Genomic DNA, 18778 nt, shown 5'->3' with positions numbered 1-18778 from the left:
GTGCATATCCTCGAGAAATGCTCATAATCACACACCCTGCTCCTCTATCTCAGGCTCTCCCCGGCTCCGAATGCTCTGTTTTCTTCCCAAATAATAAAAATCTAAATTCTGCATATGAGAGGAGAAAGAAATATTTTTGAGACTTTGTGTTTGCTTAGTTCTACTTTTTATGTTTTTGATAATTAGCTTTTAAAAGCTGTCTTGGGTAGTGCTATGGCGACTGACCACCTGTAAAGTTCAGTTGATCACAAGTTGGCAGTGTTTTAAAAAGGTAGCGATATACTTGTGAACACTAAGTAGAGAAAGGGTTAAAAATAATATTTGAGCACTTACCATGTGTCAATCCTACTCTAAGAAATTTACATTGACGTGATAATCATCGCAACCAATCAGGTAGGTGTAGACAGTGTTTCTCAAATTACAGACGAATTATGTAAGGCAAAAAGATAAGAAACTTGCCTAAAGTTACAAAGCTGGCATTTGGGGGCAGATCGTCAACTTCTAGAATCTGTGACCTGGAAGGAGCATTGGTGTGATGAGACGATGCACAGCAATTAGTAGTGCCAAGGAAGACTGCAACAGATACCAACAGAAACTGACCTGTTACCACCCACAACTACACGTTCACTTTGCACTGGGACCCAAGGCACCACTTTCTTTCATTATGAGATTGAGTGACAGGAAGTGCAGGATTAAGTTGTCATGGGAGTTCCTAATTAAGGACACATCACGACCCAACTACCTTATGCTCTTGTCATCATACCCTACCCTCACGATAGACTGTATGATCTCAAACTGTGAGCCACCACCACCACCACCACCACCAACAGCAACAACAACAACAACAACAAATCCCACCTTCTTATTTGATATTTGGTCCCCAAAAGAAAGAAGTATCCGATGCAGGAGGGAAACAAAAGATTTACTTGATGAATAAGAAGTTAGCGAAGCAGTCTACATTTCCAAGCTGGGGTAGTCACCACAAGGAAGGACCCCATTTTTCTCTAGCTCCCACCCCCACTGCTTCCAAAAATGATTCTGCTGAGAAACTGAAAGAGTCAGTCCAGGCCCCCTCCACCTCTAAGAGTCTGTTTTGTGTGCAATCAGAGAGCAGCTCCAGTTACCCCTGAAGGGAACCCTGACTTCCATGGCTCATTTGGAAGCCCTGCATGGATTTGCATAGAGGCCCCATCTCCTGAGTCAACAGGGAGGGGAATGGGCTTTGTTTTCATTGTCTAGTTTATGAAAGTCTTCACGTGGAGTTTCCAGAGAGAAGCTGAACAGGAAAAATGACCTACAGTGGCTGGTATCCAAGGCAAAAGTCTATTAAAAACCTATTTCTCCAAAGCACATTGTCCCATGGGCTTTCTAGCAAAGACATCCCACTGAGTGCATTTAACAAATGAGGGCTCTGAGAGATAGGAGGGTTGGTTAGCCTGGAGGTAGGCAGTGTCATGGAAGAAGAGAGACTAAGATGAAAATTCTTTGCTCTTACAGTTCAGACCACCACTCAGGAGCACACAGTGAGATGCCTGCTAGCTGGAGGGGGTGAAGTGGGAATGAACTGAGCCACCATAACATCCTGAACGCCCCAACTGCCAGATGGAGGGAGTTCCGAGTACTACGCATGGCCCTGACTTTATCCTTGCATGTAGGTAGGTCTTGTACACGTACAGAATGAATTCCATTTTGCACCTCGGTGGTTAGCCTGTGTTAGTTGGGAGGATGATGGTGAGTTGAGGAAGCATGTTCTGCCACTAGCTCTCCTTTAAGATTAGTGGTAGACTCCAATATTTTAATATCGTGTTCTGTTCTACCCAACCACATTTATATACTTCAAGAGTTTTTCCGTTTTCACTCGCACACCAGATAAAGGTCTATGGCTTTAGATTTCTTTCTGTGGTTTGCTCACAATCCATCCCTGGCATCTGTGAACCTGCACCATATCTTTTTGACATCCCTGCCATGGAAGCTTCTCATATCCCACACCCTGTTTCTGAGAATCCACCTCTCCTTCTGGAGACTTTACTTTTTTTTTTTTTTTAGATTTATTTATTATGTATACAGTGTTCTGCCTGCATGTACGCCTGCAGGCCAGAAGAGGGCACCGGATCTCATTACAGAGGGTTGTGAGCCACCATGTGGTTGCTGGCAATTGAACTCAGGACCTCTGGAAGAGCAGCCAGTGCTCCTAACTGCTGAGCCATCTCTCCAGCCCCAGACTTTGCTTTTAAGGACCATCTGTCATCTGTGTGTTTCTTTGGCAATGGCCCTGACCATGGAGCTGCTGCGCCTGCTTATGCAGCCAGCATTAAGACCCCCCCAAAGATGATAGCTATCCAGCATCCTTAGTTGCTGAAGGACTCCTTGGGGGAGGGGCAAGCCTGCTTACTGAGCTGAGTTGGGACAAACTCTGAAGGAGTCATGTACCAGTGCTCCTCGACTTACAATGGGATTGAAAAACTGATAAACCTACCCTACATCAAAAAATATCAAGTCCCCAACTCACTGATTGTATTTACCCTACTTAACACCATAACTTAGCAATATAGGACGCTGTTGTTTCTACTAAGGTATAACTTTTCAGCATTATCATATGTCAAAAAGTCGAGGCTGAGCCAGGAGGTGCATGCCTTTAATCCCAGCACTCGGGAGGCAGAGGCAGGCAGATCTCTGTGAGTTACAGAGTGAGTTCTGGGCTACAGAGTGAGTTCCAGGAAAGGCACAAAGCTACACAGAGAAACCCTGTCTCAAAAAAACCAAAAAAAAAAAAAAAAAAAAAGTCGAGGCTGAGCTGCCAAAAGTCAGACATTGTGTGTATAACAGTGTATATACTCTAGGAATAGGTATGTGCTCTGGCTGATAGAGCTTTCAGTAGTCTGGGGAACATCTTGGACATGTACTGTCTATCATGGTAACCTCTAGCTACATACGGTTATTGAGCGCTTGAATGTATTTAGTAACACAGAAAGCACACTTTTAGTTTTATTTACATTTAATTTGCTGATGTAGGCATAAGAGGCTAGTGGTTGTCCTGTTGGAGGGTGAGGCCTTAGAGTTCTCTGTGGGGTCAGGTGGAGGCTGGGAAACCATATCCAGTGCACCTTGGTGGCTCCTGGCCCATCTTATCCCTGCTTCCTGGTCCTCCTTAGAAGCACCTGTTTAATACTTCCTTTCCACTCACTCACTGTCTTCTTTTCCACCTCTAGGGAAACAGGCCTACGTGAAACCCCTCTAGGCCTTCCAAGTTCACCAAGTCATATTGTTGCTGTGATTGGTCTCATTCTGGAAGAGCTGAAAGTGGCCACTGGGAAATGACTATGTCTCCCAAGACTCCGTACCTTCACAGAAATGTGGTTTTATTTTTACCTATTTGTCTCTCTTTTCTTCATCATGGAATTGGAACCACTGTCTGAATTCAGCACTCACCCCTTGACCTTTGTGATTTGTATGCCAAAGGTAAGGGTGTCTACCCTGATCGTATCTGTGACTGCTACCTCCTCCAAAGACTTTCTCAGTGGTCCCCAGGGCTCAGGCTCATAAGAGCACACAAGAATAGTGAAAAGGTTAATTCTGCATTCCACCACCTGAGTGGACCTCCAGTGATATGGTACCCTTCTGACCTTGAGCCAGTTCTTTAACCCTTCTGAGCCTTGGGATCTGAATCAGGAGGAGACGCTGTGCCACAGGCTTGTGGAATGGATGGATGTAAGAGCTTCAGGGGAGATTAATGTCAAGTGCTGAGCACCTGCCCAGGCCAGATACTAGTTCTTATCTCCTTGATCTGCAAGGCCATGTCTGGTGTGCTCTGACCCCACCACATTGCATTGTATAGGAAGTGGGGACTCTGTAACTGAATTTCTCTGCTTTCTGGCAAGCCCCGGCCCTTACTCCAGCTCCCACCATCATTTTCTGCAGAGTTCTCTCACTCAGGCTTTACTTCCAACATTATTCTTCAGCCCATCTCCAGACAGTGGTCAGGATATTCTTGTTGTTGTATTTGGTCTAAATAGTTCCTTGGATACTGCTGCCCATCAATATATTTGTTCCGGGAGTTTGAACTTTATTTCACCTCTTTAGTTTGTGCCTTAATTATAATTTCTGGCACATAACACATGGATTCTGAATGTTGAGGAATGAATGAATGAATGAACGAAAGAAAAAGCAGTCTCCACTGATCATGGTTTCCATAAGCTGTGAGGAGGAATCTGAAAATGAGCTGCAGTTAGTTTTATTTTCATGTTTCCTGAGAGTTACCTAGAAACTACCCTATTTACACTGTTGTTGTTTGTTTTTACTCTTTTGGGGGACCTGCCACCCAGCTCCCAAATAAATCACACACGGAGGCTTATTATTACATATAAATGCCTGGCTTTAGCTTGGCTTGTTTCCAGCTGGCTTTACTTAACTTTAAATTATCCCATTTACCTTTTGCCTCTGGGCTTTTCCCTTTCTCTAACTTCTGTAAATCTTATTCTTACTCCATGGCTTGCTGTGTAGCTGGGTGGCTGGCCCCTGGAATCCTCCTCCTTCTCTGACTACTTCTTTTTTTACCCCCAGATTTCTCTTTATATTCTCTTCTCCTACCAGTCCTGCCTATCCTTTCTCCTGCCTTGCTATTGGCCATTCAGATCTTTATTAGACCATCAGGTGTTTTAGACAGGCACAGTAACACAGCTTCACAGGGTCAAAAAATGCAACATAAACAAAAGTAACACACCTTAAAATAATATTCCCCAACATTGCACTTTCGTTCCTGACAATTGCTATGAGAGGTACCTATTCAGTCTCCCTCTGGGTAACTGGAATGGTCTCTATGCTAATCTCTCTTTGCTTTCAGCTGCAGGAATTCCTTGGAATGTGAACATGAGTGCTGGGCCTGAGTTAGCATGGCATGGCATATCCCCACCTCTGTGTCAACATGTTAAGACGATTGCTACAGGCTCATTATAACACTGTACTGTGCCATAAGAGTCCTCCTGCCACAGATTTTGAAGCATGGAAAACTCAATCCTTTTCTATTTTTATACACATATAGATCTGGCTCCTGATCCTCAAAAATCTCCCTAAAATTCATGGGACAGGACCCAAAATTTCTGTCTTCAGGTCAACTTTACCGGTGCCCACCATCAACCGTGACTGGAAATCAGAAGAATTTCAACTCTAAAAGTGTTGCCGCTGTGATCTGTTACCGCCTATTCTACTGCTTCCGGTTCCCTTTCCTGTACAAAAGCTTTGACTATAATTGTTGTTAGGGCACCTGCCATGTGTCTCTCTCAAGACAGATGCCCAAAGTTTAGATGCGCTCTGATGAGTCTGCTGGACCAAACTTCAAAAGGAGCCTTCCCCACATCGTCTGGTAGTTCACCAAACAGATCACCAAGGAGGCCCTGGCTTACTGGCGAGAACTATGTCAGGAAGATGACAATTATGTTCACACATCCAACGTCTAAGAAAAAACCACAGCGCCACAGACGGAATTAAACCAGACCACTGTCACAAACCGGGCAGAGGGAGAGCTGGCAGCAGAAGCCAGGCCAAGGAATTTTCAGTGACTTCAAGGCAACACCCGAGTTTCATTTACTGTTTTCTAAGGACACAGGCTTTTAAGGAAGAGGATACAACTACGATGCACTTTGAACCCATTTCATGACCTGGCTGGGAGCAGTCATGGTGCAATGATTGTGGAGTCTAGCTCTCTCTTTGAGATACCAGCCTCAATTTCTTTAAATACATCTCCAGGAGTGAGATTGCTGGGTCAAACGGTGGCTTTATTTTAACTTCTAGAGAACTCGCCACACTTTTTCATAGTGGCTGCCTCCTTTTGTGACCCCAGAAAGAGTGAGCAAAGGCTCCTTGTCCCCATATTAAAAATAATTTTTATTTTTATACTTTTTAATAATAGCCATCACTAAGGACTAGTGATGTTGAGCTATTTTTACACATACCTGTTGTTTATTTGTGTATCTTCTGGGAAATGTCTCTTGGGGTTTATAGCCCATTTTCTGATCAAGGCTTGTGTGTGTGTGTGTGTGTGTGTGTGTGTGTGTGTGTGTGTGTGTGTGCTGTTGTTGTTGTTGTAGTTGTTATTGAGATGTAGGACCTCCTTGTATATTGAGTTCTGAGTAGCACCCTTTTGTCAGATTCGTGGTTTTCAAATCTTTCCCCACTTCCTGTAGGCTGCCTTTTTATTTTTGCGGTTTCCTTTGCCATCCAGAAGCTCTGTTTGTTGTGATCCTGTTTATCCAGTTTTGCTTTTTGTTGTTTGTGCTTTTAGTATTGCTAAGCTCACTATCAAGAAGGTTTTCTCCTAGGGGTTTCTGGATTTCAGATTTTACTTTTAAATATGCCCCTAATCTATTTTGAGTTGATTTTTATATGTGGTTTGAGATAAGGGACCAATTTCATTCTTTTGCATATGGATATCCATTTTTTTCTCGGAACCATTTATTGAAATGATCATGCTTTCCCCATATGTCTTCACTTCTTGGTAGCCTTCCCAAAGATCAATTGACTGTAAATGGGCAGATCTATTTCTCCATTGTTTTCTATAAGTATCCATGTTGTTGTGTCAGCATCGTTTGCTTTTGGTTACCACTAGCTTACTTATGTACTTGAGTTCAGCAAATATGAGGTCTCCAAATGTTCCTCTGTAAGGAAAATGTAACGTGATGTAATGTGATGTGATGTGGTGTGTGTGTGTGTGTGTGTGTGTGTGTGTGTGTACATAATTGAATGTTATTCTGCTTTAGAAAAAAAATACAGCTTAGTCAAATAAGTCAGAAACAGAAGGACAAATGCTACATGATTCAACTTATGTGGAGACTCTAAAATGTCAAATTCATAGAGTTTCATGATTGTTACCAGGGGTTGAGGAGAGGAAGAAACTGGTAGGTTTTGGCCAAAAGATACAAGGTTTCCATCACGCAAAATAAAGAGAGCCGGGGGAGCTTCCTGGAGGTGGTAAATTTGCAATATGGTATTGATTGTGGTGATGGTTTTGTGAATATGAACATCCCTCTACATTCACCCAATTATATACACCATGCAAACAGTTTTTTGTGTGTCAATCACAGCCCAGTGAGGTGGTCTCAGAAAAGCTATAATTCACGTGAGTAGCTAGTATACAGTAAACAGTCCAAGAAACAGACAGCATGAAGTGATCTCACTTCCCTGGGAACATCACACACACCAGGAGGAACTTCTTTAGAGAAACTCTCATAAGCATAATGGGAATTTGCATAGGCTATTTGCTGCTGTGTTGCCAAGTAAAGACCCTTGCTTGATGATTACATTTGGACCCCAAGACTGGAAACACATGAATCTAGTTCATTTCCAAGGGGGATAGGATGGGTATCCAGGAAAATCTCAAGTCCTGGACATCACACAAATGATTTGGTTCCTTAATGACAGATGAGTATTCTGTTGTCTCCATGTTGCCTTGTCTAATAATAGATAGTAACTTACCCAGCTAAACATGTGGCACAGCCATACCTGATGGGAATGGCAGAAGTCAAAAAGCCAGCACAGCTGCTTGACAAAGATCAGCAAAGCTGAGCCACATGATGGCTGCCGTGCCACCTTTGGTTTTCATCTCCACCTGTTACATACTTGAGACTTTTAATATTTGTACAATTTAGGGATATTGGACTGATGGAAAATTTCTTATGAATCATCTATGCCTTCTCTCAGGAGTACTGCTTCTAAGCTTCCCCAGGAAAGTCCTGAACATACTATTACCTCCTCCCTCTTTTAGGGAGATATCCTTATTTACTTGAAAGTCTTCCTTATGCCTTGGAGGTTGTGACACACATAAGGAAGCCAGATGTCTCTTTATGAGGCTATGAGATATTCTTGAAACATCTGTCCCTGTACTTACTTAGGAACAAGATAATCAAAACAAAGTAAACTTAAAAAGGTCAACAAGATTCAGTGGGCTAGAGGAGTTGGCCACAGATCAGACTGCAAGCCTCTTCCTGCTACACACTCAGACAATTACATGGCATATACAGCAACAAAGTTAGATTGGCTGAAGTTACCTCTGCCTTATAAGAGACTTACATTGATGAGCAAAGAATGGAGTGGAAAGATGATAAGAAAACGTTATGTCAGGACTTCCCTTTCCTAGGAAATTTAGCACATGCAGAGCCACTGTGGTGTTATATGACCAAGGAACAACAGAATGCCAGGATAAGACACATAAACAAATTCTATAAATATATAAAATATAAACATTGTATTATGCCAGAATTTAAGTAATAACTGTAGCAGCTTTGGCCTGAGACTTTTCTTGGGCACTATGATCATTAAGAGGTAATAATACACTGCTTGGGATATGGCAAAATGCCTGGGCTCGCTTGAAGGATTTTGTGTTGGTCTAGTGTTCTTGTAACCATAAAAGCTACTAGCCTGAGAACTGGTTGTCATATGCTTCTAGATTCTTAAAAATTGTGTTATGGGGTTAATGAGTAAAAATGATAATCCTGTTATCATTTATTAATGATGTCAAAATTTGAGGGGAAATGATTGAAAATGATAACTCTGTTGTGTCATAGTTTGTTAATGATGACTAAAAGATCATCAAGAGGAAGTGAAACACATGTCCAAAACTGAAAATGATATAATCTTTGTTTTGGGACAACATGAATCTATCCCTGCTTACTGAATTCCATATAAATAAAGAAGCACGCTGGCTGCTAGTCAGTCAGGCTGCAAGATTCTCACCACCACCATGGCCTGGCTCACCTCCTTCCCTCACCAACTCCTTACATCCTCTGCTGGGACCTGTCCACTGCCAGGATGGCTCGCAGCAAACATATACCTATATTCTTAAGGAGCTCTCAGCCCTGGCCATACCATTAGACAACATTCGAATGTATTGAAATAATTATAATTGATTAAAACACCATCAAGCCTGCAACACATCTCCCAAACCCACAGTCCAGGCTACCTGGTGGCAAGAAGTGGATATGAATGCACTGGGCTGAACCAGGCTTCCTTTCTTCGTGGCATGCTGTCGTAGATTAAAAGATCTTTCTCAGTCAGAACAACGAGGGCTGCTTTCCACTGCTTCTCACTCTCTCCTGGCACCTGAAACAGAAAGCAGAGAACTGTGAAACAGCTGGAGTACAAGGATGAGTGTACTTTCAATTAGAGAACCAAACAAAATGAGTGTCTTTGGTCCAGGCTCCGATAGTAGAAATGTATAGCATGAAATAACTATAAATAACTATAAAGAAATAAACTATAAAGAAAATACTATAATAAAGAAATAACTATAGCATGATCCTAGTGACTCCTGAGCACTGAAAATATCTGATACCAGGGGCCTGGTATGTGCTATCTGCACAGCCAAGAAAGAACACAGCTGCTGCACATCTGCCATTGGTTCTCACCTGTCAGTCAGCCCTGAATCTTTATTGCATGGTGGGAGGTAAATGCTTGGGGGGAATCAGCACTCTCATTTTATGCTCTGGCACAGCACATTTATTATGAAAAAATTTGAACACATATCCAAAGACACTGAAAAATATCCTGCAGAGGCACATGTCTCCTCATTTGGGTGTGGGAAAGGCAGTCTCTTAAGTCTTGCTCTTGAATCACTCCTGTGACGTAAGCATCACCTCAGAATTTCTCTTCTTCCATTGACTATTCGGTAACACTCAATGCAGACTACTTACTCAGGTCAAGGGCCAGGATGACTGACTAGCAACAGGACAGCAAGCATCAGTTGGAGAATTGGACCAGATGCCTTTCTGCATCCCTTCCATTCCTGAGACCGGTAGAGATCACCATTCCTTTGGGCCCAGTGTTGACTCCCCTGAACTTAAATGCTCTTCTGTCCATGAAAGGGCCCTTTGTCCAGTTTGAGTTTGGAGACCCAGATTAAGCTTGTTGAGAATGCGGAATCTCAGGCCCACCCAGATGTGTACTTACTGGGATGTGCAGATGATGTGTTTGCTCCTTAAAGATTAAGAAGCACTGCTCCAGATTAGGTCAAAGACTGTCTTTGACAGTGATATGCTTGTCAGTACAGACAGGGGTCTCATAAACCAATACTCAAGGTCTAGTAAGAACTCAAAGAAACCTTGCAGTGAGCTAGATTCATATGACAGTTCATGCCCCCACCTTGCATTCTTTTAAGGTATTTATTTATTTATTTATTTGTTTATTTGTTTATTTATTTATTTATTTATTTATTTATTTATTTATTTATTTATTTGTTATACCCATGTGGTATTTAGCATGTAAGCAGAGGTTAGAGGACAGTTTGCAGGAGTCAGTTTTCTCCTTCTGCCATGTGGGTTCTGGAGATCAAATTTAGGTTAGAGGCGAGCACCTTCACCTACTCAGCCATCTTGTCTCTCTGACCCTTTCATTCTAATCACACACACACACACACACACACACACACACACACACACACACCATATTATATAATCTACAAATCTACCATATACATTATTATGTATTTTTTTCTTGGGACAGATTCTCACCTAGGTTGGGTCTTCCTGCCCCAGCCTTTTAGGGGCTGAGATGACAGGCTTACACTACCAGGCTTGGCTTCGTTGTCATATTAAGTGCCAGAGTGAAATCTGCACAGAGTGGGAGGCACGTACATGTCGCTGCTTTCCACACCAGCACTACAGCCCGTGCATTAGTCATGAGTGACCAAAGTAGAGAAAATGTGCAACTTGGTGCTGGGGTTGAAGGTTCTAACTTCTCTGGGTGACGTGAGGACAGTTCTGGTGTTCCTGAGTCGTGTATCTTTGGGGGTTCTCACTCCTGCTGCTTCTGTGTCCTTGCTGGCAAACACATGTACACTAGAGGTGAGCAATGTCGATTCTGCAGCTGGGAAACCAGAGCACACATCCTGCTCCAGAGCATGCTAGCTGCCAGTCATCCAATTCCTTTGTATTTTAGCTTCTGCGTCTGTAAAATGGCAACTATTAGCATCCGTCGCAGAAGATGATGTGAAGATAGATGAGTTGAGTTAAAATCTGTAGAAGGCTTAATGCGGTGCAGAGCAAGCACCAGGGAGATATCTTCTGAGTAGCTCTGACTCCTGATGCTACTGGGGCGATTAAATGGGACAGTGAGTGTGATGTGTTTAGCAGCTGGCAGATGGTAAATAGAGATATTGTGATGGGCCCACCATATCTTAAAAAAAAAATCATGTTGAAAAAGTGTTCCTTGGAAACAGAATAAATATAATGAAGACAATGTCTTTCCTTGGGAGAAAATTATAAGATAAATCAACAATACCTTTTGTACTAATAATTTAAATATCTTCTCTTCTTTTTCAAAGACCCCTTCACAGAAAGAACTCGTCTTCAGTTTTTAATACACTGCCTTGCATCAATTCCAAACAAAAGCTTGCTTTCTAAAGAGCATCCCCATCTTAATATTTGTAAAGCTGTTTATACTTGAATGTGAATGACTGACTGCTGGCTCATCCTCCCTCCCTGTGTATATTTTATGCCTACTAAAAATATCTACCTTTAGCTTATTGCTTTTGTAAGACTTTCCCACCACAGAGCAAGAACATCTGCAAAAGATCAAAATAGATTGAGAAGGAGAAGTACCAGTCTTCACAAGGTGAATAAGCTATATATCTGGAGGCAATCAGTTGTGGTGGGGGGAGGGGACTGAAATAAATTTTTCCAGCTTCTACATTAAACCTAGTAAATTACTTTTCCAGATCATTAAGTAGGACTGGAGAAGTTACAAAATGATCCTCCCAGTGTGGCTATCTTACTTACCTAGTCAGAGCTGATCCATTAATACTGACCGCAATCAGTCATTTAAATGTGAACATGAAAAATCACGGTTCTTCAGAGACAATTGGAAGTTTGCAGAATAAACCTGGGTAGTAAAGCTCAATGGTGGCATGCCAACTTCTGTACCCACAGGATCAGTGACACAGCAATGTGTCCAGTGGTATGTGTAGGTTTGAGTCATTCCAAAGCCCGACACATTTTATAGTTTATTCAAGCTACCTATGTAGATCTCTTAAAATACACTGTGAGAAAACTCTGAAGGGTTATGTCCCACCATCCCTGTTTGCAGATCTGTTGTTTTCTTGGTAACAATTGCCTTTGCAAGGGAAAAAAAAAACATAGTAAAGAGCAAGCTTTTGTGTGCCAGAGAGATGGCATAGTGGATAGACACAATGGGTAAAGTATTTGCTGTGCAAGTGTGAGGATTTGAGTTCTAATCCCTAGGGCCGCACAGAAGCAGGGTATGCATGGAAGCCACCTGTAATTCCAGCATTCAGAGAGCAGGGCCAAGGAATCTCAGGGATGAGATGGCTAGCTGGACTAGCCAGGTGTGCTCCAGGTTCAACAAGACATTCTGCCTCAGTAAATAGAGTAGAGAACAACTGAAGAAGACACCCAATGTCCTTGGGATCATGTGTGTGCACCCCCATGCATGTGCCCCTCACTAGAGATGCCACAGATATACACACCATACCCATGGAAGGAAAAAAGAACAGGAGTTTGAAAAACCTAACTTGTTCTACATGAGCCCCAGACTTAAGTTCTGGAAGCCCATTTGTTGTTGTTATGGTTGTTTGGCTCAAGTGTTTGTGCTGTTGTTCTCGTGACAGCTTCTATTAGAAATCTAGTTTTTCTAGTACCCAAAGACAGTCGAATGCCAACGCAACCATTCTGGGGGGGAGGTCTGCATTTTATTAAAACATGATGTCATGTCTGAAGTGGATACAACAGTGTCCATCTCCATCCCACGTTCTCCTTTGGATGCTGTAATCATCAGTTTCTGAAGCCCTTACTGCATTTCCAATAAAGAAAGAGAAGGAAGAGAGATAGGAAGACCTTCCCTTCCACAGTCATTCAGAAGCAGTGTGCCAGTGAGCTGAATCATTTTCACTTCCACAGCACATCAGAGGACAGGTTTGCAAACTACTACAAAGGATGTGAGGGGTGGTGAGAGTGACTAGAAAGCATTGAGGCAAGTGAAGGTCTTGGGGCTCCACTCCCAGTGGGTCCCAAAAGTCTGATTCAGGGGTTGCAAACTTTGTAAACTTGGGTCCTCAGTTTTAATTAAATTGGAAGCCATAGAACATTTTGGAAAACACAGGCAGCTGGTGTGGGGTTGTATGCCAGTAGGGTGCTGACTCCTCATTGACTTTAAGTCTTAATCCCACACCCCTGGGTGGTTCCTATCAATCCTGGAACAGAAGACACTGACCTTGTCACCTATGAAACACAGAATATGCACACTGATCGTTGCTTCCAAAATGAAAGTTTTACCAAAAACTTTTGAAGTTATTTCCTTAAAAAAGGTGGTTACTGTTAACACAAGTAGTCAGAGTCTTCAAGATTAAAGCCATCATTAATAAGACCCATGAAGGGCTTAACAAAGTGCCTAGTACAGTAAGCAGGCAAAACCTAGTGTTTGCTAGATTTATTACTACATTAAGTAAGGATAGCAATGTCAGATTCAAGATGTGGGTTGACTAGAACAAAGGACTGTTTTCCTTCCTTGACTTAATGTCTCCATTGGCCAAATGACAAGGCAGGTCTGAGTTAGTGATAGTGGCCTTCACAGCTCAATGCTCAATCATTTTTAAAGTTAACTTCCTCCTTCCTTCCCTCCCTCCCTCCCTCCCCTTCCTTCCTTCCTTCCTTCCTTCCTTCCTTCCTTCCTTCCTTCCTTCCTTCCTTCCTTCCTTCCTTCCTTCGTGTGTGTGTGTGTGTGTGTGTGTGTGTGTGTGTGTGTGTGTGTGTGTGTGTGTATGCACACCTGTAGAGGTCAGAGAATAACTTCAGGGAATTGCTTCTCTCCTGCCACAATGTAGGATTCAAGGACTGAACTCAGATCTTTAGCCTTGGCAGCAAGCACCCTTACCTTACCCACTGAGTCATTTCACCAACCTCAAACTTAAATTTTTCTTTTTATTTAGAAGTCTCTGCTTCAGTCATAAAGAGTCGCTCTTTATCATCCTTTGTTTTGAGTCTCTTTTTCTCTCTCCTCTGCCTCGGTCTTCCCAATACTCATTTTCCACTTCCTACTTGAGCAGCAGTGGTAGAAAAAGCTCATGATCTTCGGAGTCAAGAAAGGCTAGCTTCCAAATCTGGCTCTGCCACTTCCCAGCGGGGGGATACGAAAAGAGTCCTGAACTCCCAGGGAGACTCATCCTCATAGTCATCACATGCTGAAAATGGCCTCCCGCACACTTTGTGAAGATGAAGTGAGAGAGGTATAGTGAACACTGGAAGTGTTTGCCTGTCCACGCACCATACTCCGCATGGCTTCCGGGATTGACCTAACTGGGGCGGTGAGGGAATGAAGAAGGGGCAGACACATGAACATACAGGAAGCAGGGATCAGGTGGGCTGGGCTCTCTGGTGGAGAAGCTGCAGCACCCAGGAAGCGTGGTGTGTTTATCATATACAGTTGAACAGGGAGGTGCGGTTACTACACACAGCTAAACAAGAGGGGTGGGGTTGTTACACACAGCTGAACAAAGAGGCAGGTTAGCTTGTCTCTGTAGGCACAGTCTATGCAGGGGAGCAGTCTTCCGACTTTAAACATCTCAGGAGGAAAGCTGTGGTGGATATTTTCTATACACACTGTCAACAATCACATTTGGACCCGAAGAAGGCTTTGCTAACTCTCTGAGCCTCGTCGGGGGAAGGTTTTGCCACTCTGATGGGTGTGGGATCCTAGGCATGGCCATGCCGAGGTTAAACTACATACACTCACTGGGGACTTCACTTGCTTTCTACACTTCATGTCTCTCCTTGATGCTCTTTCTCTCCTACTTAGGCAGCTCAGAAAAGATGGTCCATGTGCTGGGACAGTGGCCGACGACAAGGGGGGAAGCTCTGGAAAAGTGGTTAGCAGCATTTGAATTGGAGATGCTGGTTATCTTGGCTATTTTTCAATTTGTCTGCTTCACCTCAAGTTGCCAGCTGTTTGGAACAAAGGACGAGATACCAGTGTAATAATAATCAGTATTTATCAACTTCAAAATGCTTCACAGACACCAGGTAATTAACCCCTGTACCAAGAACTCTCGGGGAGGGTGTTAAAGATGGAACACAGGCAAAGTGCTCAGGAAGGCCAGTCACACCTCCAACTTCTTCCAGGCTAAACAATCCATAAGACACAGCGTAAGGAGCCAGAGACATGGACAGTTAAATGCAAAGGAAAATGAAACTTCAGAAAGGACAACTTGAAATGTGAAGGAAAAAGGGGGACCTGGGGAGATGACTTAGCTGGTACGACACTTGCTGCACAAACATAAGGACCTGAGTTCAGATTCTCCACCCCCAGGTAAAAACCAGATGCGATGTTTGCGCCTGTGATCCCAGTACAAGGGAGGCAGAAGCAGTAGTTCTGTGGCTCACTGGCCAACTAGTCTGAACAATCAGCTCCAGGTTCAGTGAAAGATGTTGTCTAAACATTAAAGTTAAGAGTGCTAAAAATACCTGATGCTGACTTTTGGCCTCCACATGTACAAACACACACACACACACACACACACACACACACACACACACACACACACACACAGAGCAAACTAGGCACAGAAGACAGGAATAACAACTGGAAAAAGAAGGTATAGGAAAGTTTTGTTCAAACCAAGCATTGATGGGGGTGTGAAGCAACTGAAATGCTCATATACTTGGTTGGAATGCATACCTTTGGAAAATAGTTTATAAATTTCTTTGAAAGTTTAACATACATGTATCATTTGATTCAGCTACTCACATTTGTGTTGAGTCAAAAGAAATTAAAATATATGGCCATATATTTTAATTAATCCTATGTGATGGTTAATTTTCACTGTAACTTGGTGATTGATTTGGAATCATCTAGAAGCCACACCTCTGAGAATGTCTACAATAGTATTTCCAGAGACATTTAGCTCAGGAGGGAAGACCCATTTGGAACAAGGACAGCACCATCCCATGGGCTGTGGGCCAAGACTGGACGAAAAAGAGATATCATGTGTATGACCAATCGATATCCACCTCTCTCTCCTTCCTGCCTGTGGGCACACCGTGGCCAGCTGCATCAGGCTCCTGTTGACAAGCCTGCTCCACCACAAAGGGTTGTGAGTCAACATACAACCCTTCCTTCAGCTGCTTCTGACAGGGATTTCTTCCAACAACAAGAAAAGTAGCTAACATGCCACCCAACCACATAGGGACATTCGTCATAATCTTATTTTAAATATCTCTATTCCCCAGAACCAAATGTCTATCAATAGGTGAATATATAACCAAATGCTATATATCTACATAATGGGAAAAGAGGTAAAACAAAAACAAAGAATGAACTATTCATGTGTACCATAACATAGATGAATTCAAATAATTTTGCAGAGTAAAATAAGCCATATCTAAACTATATATGTTGTATTACTCCATTTATGTAAAATCTAGAAAATGTAAACTAATCCTTAGTACAGTCATTTCTTGAGGGAGAAAAAGAATTAGGTACTGTTGTTTGGAAAAAGCAGCTTCCCAAAGGGTAATACATTACAGTAAACTTTTTATTTTCATAAGACATCCACACAGAAGAATTATCTATCAAGAACAAAAAGCTACACAGAGAAACCCTGTCTCGAAAAACCAAAAAAAAAAAAAAAGAATGGAATTTTAAGTAGTTTTGTTTCATTAGTTTATAATAAACCATGAACAAGCATTGCTAATTTAATTTATTAAATATTATAATAAAACATTTAAAAAAAACACAGTTTCTCTTGAGATTGCTGAGAGCAGGGTACCGATCAAAGAATCGGGTGTTACCATTTAAATGAGGTCATAAGATCATTGGAATCTCTGGGACCCACGGCACCTTATTCCCTGACTTCTTAGGGTAGAGCAGAGACAGGGAATCCATCCTAAGAAAGAGGCTGGAACCCACTGCATTTCAGTCATGTTTATGCCCTCTACACACTCACAAACAGAGTTGATTTCTTATGAACTGTCTTATTGACTGAGTGTGTGAAAGTCAGATGCTAATGCACTCCAACAGAGACCTTTGGTGACTCTATTAAGAGTAATGCTGTGCCCTATGGGATTTCATAATGAAGCCAACCTCAGGGCAGAGCACAAATCCATTGAGATAGGCATGCAGCTTGGTTTTAAACCTCCTCTCACTGAACAGCATCACAGGAATATGAGGTGGGGAGCTCAGCAGAGTCGCTGCACGGGGCCGTGTGGGGTAGAACTTGGCCTCTCCACACCTGGCCTCATCTGCTTACCACTAACATCACAGCACGTTCTGTGGGGTTTCAACTTGTTCTTTACACACACACACACACACACACACACACACACACACACACACACACAAACACACACACACAAATCCTATTTGAATTACTCCATATCCACCTGTGAGTTCAGGATAAACAGTGAAATAGGACTAATACCTCAGACCCTTCTGCCTAAGACTGTGGCTTGTTGTAAGTTTAGGAGGGTCATCCATTAGCTGCCTTCCTGCCACTTAAAAACAGAGTGGCAGCCTTGCTGAGCACTTACTATATATGGGGAGGAGTGATATACCCCTCCTTTCTGTCCATCTGCCCACCTTAGTCTAATTAACTTCCCTTCAGGTACAGAGGTATCAGTAACCTGATTATTCCAGTCTAGGAACCATATTCAAATCTGTTTTGGCAATAAGCGTAGTTACATTCATCTGTAGCCCTTGTCTATGGTCTGTAACAAGTCTTTCTCTGTCCTGCCAGCCAGCACCCAAATAATGACACAGAGAGTTATTAATTATGAAAGCTTGCCCTTAGCTTAGGCTTGTCCCAGTAGCTCTTGTAATGTAAATTAACCCACTTATATTAATCTACACTTTTCTTCATGATTTTTTACCTTTCTTTTATTCTGTGTGTCTGACTCCCTCCATGTCTCATTGATATCTGACTAATGCATGCCTGGATTCATCTCCTACTTCCTTTCTCTCTGCCAGACGTCCCGCCAATACCCCTGCCTAGCTATTGGCCATTCAGCTCTTTATTAAGCCAATCACAGTAATACATATTCAAACTGTATACAAATACCCCACAACAGTGGTCACCATTCCTTACATCAAGTCTCTGCAATGACAAAGCCAGAACGCATGCACTGGACTGATCCTAGCTTGCCCATTGCCTCCCTTTGCAGACTAGCATCCTGGAGTGCACAGAGGGTGAGCAAGACATACCCCTTAGACCAGATTCTACAACCAGACATGACAAACCTGTGGCCCATCATATGCATGCACCCTAAGAAAGCTGTGAATGAGCCCTGTCACAAAATTGCAAACTTTAAGATATCATGAGATTTTTTGGGTCCATTATCTTGTTCTCAAGCACGAATTTCATACAGAAAATTCCTGTTAAAATGTTGGATCTACCTATAAGCATCTATTGAAATTTGGCCCCCTTTACAGTGTGCTGATATTTTTGTGTATGCTCTAACAAATAAAGCTTGCCCGAAGATCAGAGGGCAAAGCCAGCCACTGTTAGTCATAAAAGTCAGGCAGTGGTGGCACACACTTTTGATCCCAGCACTTGGGATCTCACACCTTTGCTCCCAGTTCTTGGGAGGCACACAGCCTTTTAATTCCAGCACTAGGGAGGTTGAGACAGGAAGTGATATGGCTGGGCAGAGAGAGGAATACAAGGCAGGAGGAGACAGGAGCTCAGTCTTTCGGCTGAGGATTAGGTAGAGGTAAGAAGCCTCTCTAGTGGCTGGCTGCTCTGCTTCTCTGATCTTTCAATATTTACCCCAATACCTGGCTGTGGGTT

At 42.7% G+C, this 18778-nt stretch overlaps 1 protein-coding gene across 1 annotated transcript in view; it reads right to left on the bottom strand.

Annotated features, from left to right (window-relative positions):
* The window catches only part of Sntb1 (syntrophin beta 1), a 250803-nt gene that overhangs the window by 25455 nt on the left and 206570 nt on the right, over positions 1–18778 (bottom strand). Inside the window, exon 4 of the mRNA XM_059247361.1 lies at positions 8951–9090. Coding sequence (XP_059103344.1) covers positions 8951–9090 — 140 coding nt within the window. The remainder of the gene's footprint in view (positions 1–8950; positions 9091–18778) is intronic.

This window comes from Peromyscus eremicus, chromosome 20 (genome assembly GCF_949786415.1).
Source record: "Peromyscus eremicus chromosome 20, PerEre_H2_v1, whole genome shotgun sequence".
Taxonomy (NCBI): Eukaryota; Metazoa; Chordata; class Mammalia; order Rodentia; family Cricetidae; genus Peromyscus; species Peromyscus eremicus.
Note: the sequence above shows the minus strand (reverse complement) of the source record. Positions and strands in the feature narration are given on the sequence as shown.